The sequence below is a fragment of the Dryobates pubescens genome, chromosome 20, assembly GCF_014839835.1.
Source record: "Dryobates pubescens isolate bDryPub1 chromosome 20, bDryPub1.pri, whole genome shotgun sequence".
NCBI classification, from domain to species: domain Eukaryota; kingdom Metazoa; phylum Chordata; class Aves; order Piciformes; family Picidae; genus Dryobates; species Dryobates pubescens.
In genome coordinates, this window is record NC_071631.1 from 10,763,977 (window position 1) to 10,773,117 (window position 9,141).

Consider the following 9,141-nt stretch of genomic DNA (forward strand, 5'->3'; position numbering starts at 1 on the left):
TAATGGGAAAATAAAGTCTATCATTCCCACGTGGTGGCAGTTGGATCCAACTCCACAGTAACATCCTAGAAGCAAATAAGCCTGGGAAGGTGCCTGGAGCACCCTCTACTGGAAAATATGGAATTTTAGGGGTAGAAACTCACTTTTACCCCGGAATCCTGAAATATTTTTCACAAGTCATTGTGTCATTGCCCTGTGTGGAAGCAATGATTTGACTGCTGAATCTGGGCTTCACAGAATTGCTTTTATGTAGGTTGCTTCTTCAGTTCTCTACAGTCACACAGTAAATCACAATTTTATAACCAGTGCTTTGAAGGCAAAGTTGGAGTTTTGACAGCAAAGGACAGAGGAGGTTACACTACGGATACATAAGAGCCCTACTTCCCCCCCCCCACTAAAGATTAAAGGCTTTGGCACTACAAGGCAGATGGCTCTTTTCTGCACAGGTACTGCCAACATAACACCAGAATGCGGCCCCAAGGGTGCTGCAAGTATCTGTGATGTTAGTGCCAGACTGGAGCAGAATGGCAGCCTGGCACTGTCTGCAGCTTCTTCTGCAGGTGCTGTGTGCCACCTGCAGTCTTCCCCCTTGGCACAGACGGCTGTCAAGGCTGTGAGCACACTGCAGCTACAGCTCAGTCTCACCCTTCATTTGGCAGCATGGGCAGAGACAGAAGGTTAGGAACAATGACATCAGCTTCTCCAGCAGAAAATGAAATGGGGTTACAACAGCCGTTAGTCTGATTGTCTTCAAAGACTCCGATCATAAACCTTATTACTGTGCAGCTTTGTTTTGGGGTAAACAGCAGTGCAGCAAAAAAGATGACATCATCATTAAGGAGTTAATGGTATTGTGATATGCCAGTGACAGCAACCTGTGTTTCAAGCCTGGTCTGAGCTGGCTTTAAAAGCCCAGGAGAAGGATGCTGAGGCTGGCGAGTTCACAATGATTGCTTTGCAGGAGACCTTACTGCTGCTAGCCGCATGATGTGAATGTATATTGACATGTTAGCTGCTATCTTCTGTGACATAACCAAACAGTACCTAAGAACCAAGTAAGTGGCTCACACAAATCACGTGGATGCTGCTGTAGATCATCCTCCAGTTAGGGAGGGTACCACTTATGCAAGCAAATATGAAATAGGGAGGAGTAGGCTCATCACTCACTTCCATTAGTGTGGTGCATCTACTACATTAGCAATGATTCTTTTAAAGAAGCCTTCAGTAGCAGCATATGAGAAGGAGAATCTAGGTTTAGATTATCCTTTTAAGACCAAGTATTCTTAATGACTTTAGAGTTACACCAAAACCCACTTACATAGTCACTTCAATATCAACTTGAAAGTACACAGCAAGCAGCCTGGACTAACTCAAGACCAAACCACAGTCAGATTCACTCAGCAGAAGGGAATTTTTTTGTTTTTCACTTCTTCCATAAAGGTAAAAGCAAAGGCTCTGGGGACTCTGGAGCAATTTCCTACACATCAGGTTATTCCCCTACTTTGTTACAAATGTCGGGGGCATACCATACTTCATAAGCTATTGTCTTGGCTTAAGTTGGCTGGCTGCATAATGAGGGACAAGGGACAGATGGGGCTACTACCATCCTATCTCCACAAGTGCCACAGAGCAAGATGGATCATACATTCTGGACCACACCCTCAACTTTGCTCTCTAGAAAAGAGAGCTGCTTTGAAGTCCTCACAGGTAAGTAGCACTACTAGTCTTTAGTTATTTCTCCCAGAGGCAGAGGATAACTTAGCTCTGTTACAAAGTAGAAGAAAACACAGCTGTAAAGAGATACCTAGAGGAAAGCAACAGATCATTTGCTCACCATTAACAGAAAGCTGCAAGACAAAAAGCAGAGCTTGGGAGCACCAAACTCTTCCAACACCATCTCCAGAACTGAGTTGCTCCTGGCTTAGAGCTACATTCCTGGTATTATACATTTCTCTTTAAATATACTTACCATAAAGACAACAATTGACACAAATGGAAATGTGGTGTAGTCATATCACTTTATTGAACTTAAAATAAAACCTCTTTAAAAACCTTCTCAGTGTGTTGAGTACAGCAATAGGTGATACAGAATGTAACAGGTTCTAAAAAGAGGTTTAAAGAGTAGTAGCTCATGCTTTGAGAAGCCTTATTGCCCTCTCCTTCTTATCCCTGACAGAGACAGTAAGAGCCAGAAAAAGAACAAAGTATTTACAAGTATTTCTCAGAAAGGATGAAGTCTACAGTTAGAAATTCACATATGTACAGTTTTCAACTGTTCAAGTATGTTTCAGTTAAACAAAGTGCTACAGACCACAAAAAACACAGTAAGAACAAGAGGAACTATTAAGACAGAGGTGGCAGTCATTTGTGCCAAACTTGCAGGTGGTTGCAGAATATGCAAAGCCTAGAAGTTAAAAGTATTTGGAGTATTGCCCTGGATTTGGAAAGTGTAGCTGGCAGCAGTAGATTCTGGAACAACATTTTGATCTTCCTCCTCCTAGAAGAGAAAGAAAGTGGTAGCATTATAGCCTAATAGTCAGTACTACAATAGAAAACAAAAGTAGAAATAAATCCTGTAGCCACTTACTTCTGCTGAGAAGTATTTCTCAATCAGGGTGGATGAAGCTTTGTACACTTCTTCATTTTCATGTGACTGGAGAGCTTCAATTTTGTCTAGACCCCCACATTCCTCAATCATGAGGCAAAGTTTTTCTGTCTCATTAATCTTCTCAGCAGCCTGCAAAGAGAAACAAGCACAGAAAAACCTCAGCACAGAGGTGTGGCACCAGCCACTGGAGAATCTTTAGCAACAGCTTGTACAAATGATTGAATATGCCATATCCACATACCAAGAAGATATTAGAAATAGCATCCAAGATGACTAGCACAGTTTTGCTGTCTTTAGCCGAGAGAAGATTCAGTAGGGGTTCAACGACACCAGCTTGAACAAGATACACGATCTGGTCAATTGTTCCCCCGCTTGTGTAGTTAGTCACAGCCCACACAGCTTCCTTCTGAGATTTGAAATCCCCCTGTAAAGGCAATAGTGTAGTATTTGAACACAGATAATAGTAGTGATAGCAAAAGTCTCAAGGTAGTAAATATTTTTTATTACCTTCCTCAGAATACCAATGAGATATGGCACAAGACCATGGTCTACAACTCGCTGAATCTGATCCTGACGTCCAGCAGTGATGTTGGACATGGTCCATGCTGCTTCTTTCTGAATGTTGTTTTTATGATGAGAAAGAAGACTTGGAAAAACAGCTAGTGCTCCTGAATCAATAACAATCTGTGTCTGCTCATCAGTACCAGTGACGATATTTCCTATGGCTCTTAATGAAGGAGTCTGAAACAAATATGAAAAGAGTACTTAAAATGGTCATCATCCAATCTTGTGTTTGCACAGATACAGCCATATTTGACAGCCCTCTGCTCCAGCCTTCCCAGTTAACAGCACAATATATGTACTGATGATCTTGAAAACTCATTAGCATTCCATATGCTGACATTAAGCATGCTAAAGCTGCACACCTTCCAAGGCCAACATGCAAACTACCACCCATGACTGATCTTAGGAAAATTATCTCCTAAATGCTAATGCAGTTTTATTATACTATAATTACAGCATGCAAAGTGGCCAAACTCTCAATATTGTCCCTATAATCTGGATGCATGACCTGCATGTCTGACAGCTCACCATTATTGGCAGTTCGCTACATCCCAGGAGTTTCACAAGTTGTGGCACCAGGCCAGTTTTCACTACAATTTCTATCCTGTCATTGGAACCATCTGTTAGGTAGGAAATTGCCCAGCATGTGTCTGCTAACACCTCATGATCATCATGGTGCAGGAGCCGAACAAGAGTTGGAAGAATCTGCTCAATTGCTTCTATGGGTGGTGCAGGATTCTTATTGCGACACAGGTTTGAGAGGGTCCAGGTAACATTGCGCAAATATCCAGACTGCAAGAGTTAAAATAAAGGGTGAGAAATGCTAAGTTACTTGACCTCTTTTACTCACTTATTACTAGTTGCAACGTGACTCATACTGCACACTTACAGCCAGAGAAGAGAGATCAGGAACAGCTAGTAGACTCAGCAGTGGCTCAATTGCACCATATTTAATAACCAGATCTCTATAGGCAGAACCATCCCCTGAGAAAACAAGAATAGCAGCCAGGTAAAGACCAGAACAGAGGAACATTTTGTTACAGGATTTATTCCAGGAAGGGCTGGAAAAAAAAAAAAAAAAAAAAAAAAAGGAAGAAACAGAAAGACAAAAGGACTACTACCATAGTTAAGTCATATGACAAGCATGTGTTTTTCTAATGAAGCCACTGAGCTTAGTTTTTCTTTTCTACCACTAGAACAGAGCTCTTCTCATAACTTCAAATGCATTAGAAACCATTGGTTGCATGATTGAGTTTTGTAGTATAACACCGGCAGAATATCAAAGTTAGATTATTGGCCATCACATATGCAATTGAGAGCCACCTGCTTCCTCTTGCTCCTTAACACAGAGCAGAGCTCATTAATAAGTCCCCAAACCATCAAGTGAAAGCTGTGGAAAAGCCCTGTGTTGCAGCATGATTATGTAGCTCAAAAATGGAACTGAAATATGCCAGCAATCCACATAATACAGCCCACACATTGCCAGGTATTGCATGAGACCTAACAGATATGATAATTTTTCTGTAGCATGCTTTATATACACTGCAAAGCATGTCTTCACTTCAAAGTTACGGCAGAGCTCCCAAGAAGCTCAGCATGCTGCATGACACATCAGAATTTGTGTCTTCCTGTTTCAAAGAAGGGAACAGGTATGAAATAGAACCATGCAGCATATGGACATACCTGCAATATTTCCTAGTGCCCACACAGCCTGTTCACTGATGTGAGTGTGGGGAGAGGCCAGCAGCGAGATAAAGGCAGGAATAGCCCCTCCATCTACTACTGCCTTTGTTTGCTCTGAAGTGCCAGAAGCAATGTTGGTGAGTGCCCAGGCAGATTCAAACTGAATGGGGCTACAGTCTGCTCTGCCCAAGAAGGAGACAAACTTGGGAATCAAACCAGCCCGAATTATGTTGTCTATTGGGGGCTGCTTCTCTCTTGAAAGGAGTTTCCTAAGAAGGAAAGAAACAGAAAGCATAATCTTAGCCTGCAGACATCTGAACAAATGAAACAGTCTAAAAAGACTCACATTTAAAAACATAAAAGGCTTAGCATTGCTTTAACATTCAGAGAAGGCAATGCAACATGATGGAGAAACACAGACAAGATACAGAGAAGCTGAACACTAGCTTCCCAGACCTGTTAACAGTGGGTTTGGCATGTCTTCAACTGAGAGACACTGTTCAAACTATGAAATGAATGTACCTAAACATTGTACACAAGGCTGATTCAGGTGTCTGTTGAAGTACTGTCTGATAAGAGCAGCCATAGCTGCTGCCAGAAGCAGACACTCAGGATCAAAAGCCAGTTTTTTGATTTCACCTATTACTGACCTGCACAGCTGAATTGGTTACCTCTGAACTCCTTACCTGGCAGCTTGAGTAGCCTGTAGCTGAAGCTCCATGTTATTACTATTAACGCCTTTGACTATTTCTTCAACTGACCAGTGTACTGAAACCTGTGTAATAAAAAGTTAGATGAATACTTCCTTGACAGAGGCACATTTCTTCATGACCACAGAGACCTTCTGTGCAATACAATAGAGCTCACAACCATTTTTGTTAAAACATTACACCACTATGTGATGCTCCAAAACTTCAGCTACAGCTTTATCTGCAGTTACCTGAACTACCAGAAGCTTTTTTTCTATCAAGTGCTTCATACCACCACTATCACCCTAGGCTTAACACAACTGTCTGTACTATGTTTTAAAAGCATTACCCACCAGAGTTGGCAGTGCAGGCCTTAAAGTTAGTGTGTATGTAGTAGTGCTGTCCCCAACACGAGGGATCATTCTAATGTGACTGCATGAGCTTATACTGCAAGGCTGCCAAGACTGTATTCCAAGTGCCTTCCCACCTGATTGCTCCTGTTTTCCTGAAGGGGAGAAGTGGCATCATCTGGAAAAGTGCTAACATTTCTTCTTTTCAGTATCTGGTCATCTTTCTTAGCTTTCCTCAGCTCCACATTGACTTCAATACGCCGTCTTCTCATTTCCTGGAGAACAGACATTCATAGTCAGTCTCTTGCCTTTACAACTCAACTTTAAAGGGACAATGGCTAGGTGACATACTAATCACATCAAAATACTCACTGTAGTGTCTTTTCCCTTATTCTTGAATCTGTTCAGTCTCGCTGTTGGTGTACCAGCATTCTCATTAGTAGACATCTTGCTTATTAGATTTTTGAGAGAAACAAATCAAAATGAGCCTAAAAAGAGACCAAATAATAAACAGCAAGTTTACTTCACAAGAATTAAAGCTAAATCTAGAATTAGTACTGGAGAACGAGAGACACCTGCCCATACAGTAACAGCCTCTGACTTGAAGGTACTAGTCACACAATGGCTGTCTTTTTAAACACCTAGATGTTACAGCAAGCTCTGGCATTAACAAAGTGTCTCTACTGCTTTTATATAATATTAATGCACTTCCAACCACAAATATTATCACAGTAATTATTTTTAGGAGCAAAGTGGTCTTCCTGCCTAGAGATAGCACGTAATTTTAAAAACGCCTATGTTGCATAGGTACCCCACCCAAACCCGGTCCGGCCCCTTGGATGGGAACAGCGATATCTCGCACTGGGAAAACTCTCCGGGGCGTGGGGAGGAGTGCTGTGCTAGTGCAGCCAGCAGGACTTAATAGCGGGCACACTGGAAACAAAACGATCCACTCACTTTCGCCAGCTACAAGGTTACCCACTGCATAAGGGCTGGCTGCATTTCGTCCACAGCTGAGACGGAACACACAGCCCACTCTGAAAAGCATCAGCCTCGCCCCAAGCTTGTAACCACAGAGACTACTCGGGAGGGAGCAGGGCCTGCTGTATCTCCAGAGAAGCCCCCTCCCTTCTGACGGACCAGCGCACAGCCCGTACCCCCACTGCCTCGCACTCAACTTCTCGCTGCCGCAGGGTCCCACTAGCCACCCCTCCTACCCCGGGACCAGGCACCTCCACCGCAGAGTCCGCACACAAGCCACCGTCCTGCACCGTCTGCGAGCACGCTGCCAGTGCCCCCAGCTGCTCTAGGCGGGATTTAAATTTCCCGCGGCCTCGGCCTGACATTGGCCAGTTCGAGCCATAGCAACCTGCTGATTGGCCAGTTTGAAATGCAACTGTTGTCGCGAGAAGCCTGGACGCGTCTCCACCGCGCCCCCGGAAGAGCAGCGCAAACGTCACGGGTTCCACGCGCGGTTCCCGCTTCAGCACTACAACTCCCGGCAACCACCGCGCGGGGCAAGGGCAGGGGAGGGTGGTGCTCCTGCTTCAGCAGCGGGCCGGGAGTTGTGGTTCCGCGAGGGCCAGCCTCCCTGAAGGCACCCAGGGGATGCGGGTGGGATGGCGGAGGAACTGTTTGCACCTTTGGATGGGGTAAAAACTGTGGACTTTTCAGGCGCTGAGGGGTTAGGGGCAGCGACACGCCGTTTCCTCACGCACAGCCTAATTTCAGCCTCAGTAACTGCCAAGATTTTCCTGGCACTCCTTGTGTTGGTTCCTAGAAACACGGCACACAGGAATTTAAAGGACACAGGATGCGAGATTGCAGTTGAAAGCAATTCAACAACTATCAGGACAGATCAAAGCCAAATCATACAGAATGACAAAATAAATGTATGCTCCTCTTTGTGGTGTACTCGGGAAATCAACAGATTTGGGGCTGTCTCAGATGGATTTGGCCTATTTACAAGGGATATAACAGAACACCACCCCACCCCACCCCCCCTTTCAGGAGATGTAATTTAAATCATAAAACCGGGGGGGGGGGGCGAGGGGGGGGAAAACGGCACTGCCAGCAACTCACACTATCTGTAATGTACCACCAAGCATAGAGAAGTGTCAGAAATGCACATTCATGTATCTGTGTGTCAAACCATTACATTGAAAGTGATTTGCTGATGCACAGGATCACTGATGAAAACTTACACAGAGAAAAAAGAATGCCCAGTGGCAATTTACGTAGATGTTTCTAGGCCCTACAGTTCTGAGCTGTGCAAATCACAAAACATTTAAGCAAAAGCAAAGAAGTCAGCAGAAGGCACATCAATCACAAATGGAGATACTGAAGAAGGCTAATTTGACAGAAAAAAGGCATCTCGGAAATAGAAATTGAAATAAAACACCTGGTATGCAGAAGGCTGATGTGAAGGTCCACCGGGTCATGAACTGCTGCCATGTGCGTGGTCTACAACAGCATGAACTGGGTGAAGGAGACAAGGGGAGTGCAGGGACGAGTGCTTCAGGGCAGGGAGAGGCTGTCAGTGATTGGGCAACTTTAGGTGACTGTGCTGCAGGCTGGTAAGGGGTATCATGGCTTGAAGAGCCGTTAACAATACAGGAAAGTAACAAACAGAAGGATGGAGGTCGATCAGACATCTGGGGAGAAAAGGGCCCACAGCGGCTGAACTGGGTGCGGGCAATATGGACAGCAGAGGACGCACAGGAGACAAAAAGGGCCGAGATGAAAGGCAGTCAAGGGAGAAAGCCAACCGGATAGAGCAGAGCTAATGGCAGACAGCGCACGATCCAGCGGTGGCACAGTGGTGCGAAGCTGGACGTTGACGACCGTAAGGTAGAGTACGGGTAAAAGGCATGGCCCGCCGCAGATCTCCTGCGGGACAGAGAACGGCGGCGTCGCCGCGCTGAGGGAGTTAACTGCCACCACCCGCGAGAGAGCTCGAGAGCGCGCGCGAAGCTGGAGGCGCTCGTGCGCGCGTGACGTTGGGAGACCGGAACCCGCAGCGCGTGAGGGGGAGCCGCGCCGTGGCCGATGCGGTGCAGGGAGAGAGGGAGGGGCTGGGGGCGGAGCACAGGGTGCATAGGAATACAGTTAAAGGTGGAGCTAGCAGCGTCGGGCGGAGCTCTTATGGCGCGATGCTGACGGCTTTTGCTGGGTGACCCAGTGGCCTAATGGATAAGGCATCAGCCTCCGGAGCTGGGGATTGTGGGTTCGAGTCCCATCTGGGTCG

The 9,141-nt window shown here is 45.4% G+C and overlaps 1 protein-coding gene and 1 non-coding gene across 2 annotated transcripts; one reads left to right on the forward strand and one right to left on the reverse strand.

Annotated features, from left to right (window-relative positions):
* Nucleotides 1-2,320: 2,320 nt before the first annotated feature.
* KPNA2 (karyopherin subunit alpha 2) lies at nucleotides 2,321-6,354 on the reverse strand. Its single transcript, XM_009902678.2, has 10 exons — nucleotides 6,267-6,354; nucleotides 6,032-6,169; nucleotides 5,542-5,630; nucleotides 4,856-5,124; nucleotides 4,062-4,156; nucleotides 3,701-3,964; nucleotides 3,116-3,349; nucleotides 2,850-3,032; nucleotides 2,588-2,737; nucleotides 2,321-2,497 (listed from the first exon to the last, which is right to left on the reverse strand). The coding sequence occupies exons 1-10, from the start codon at nucleotides 6,339-6,341 to the stop codon at nucleotides 2,405-2,407; spliced, it is 1,590 nt and encodes a 529-aa protein (XP_009900980.2). The 5' UTR covers nucleotides 6,342-6,354; the 3' UTR covers nucleotides 2,321-2,404.
* A 2,714-nt stretch (nucleotides 6,355-9,068) lies between these two features.
* On the forward strand, nucleotides 9,069-9,141 carry TRNAR-CCG (transfer RNA arginine (anticodon CCG)). Its single transcript has one exon. It is a non-coding gene; the product is annotated as a tRNA-Arg (tRNA).

Excerpts from the sequence above, each read along its gene's own strand:
- KPNA2 (XM_009902678.2), bottom strand. The coding sequence starts at position 6,341 with ATGTCTACTAATGAGAATGCTGGTACACCAACAGCGAGACTGAACAGA. Across the intron at positions 6,170-6,266 it reads ATAAGGGAAAAGACACTACA|GAAATGAGAAGACGGCGTAT; the intron begins GTGAGTATTTTG and ends TCTGTTCTCCAG. Across the intron at positions 3,350-3,700 it reads GTAGCGAACTGCCAATAATG|ACTCCTTCATTAAGAGCCAT; the intron begins GTGAGCTGTCAG and ends TATTTGTTTCAG.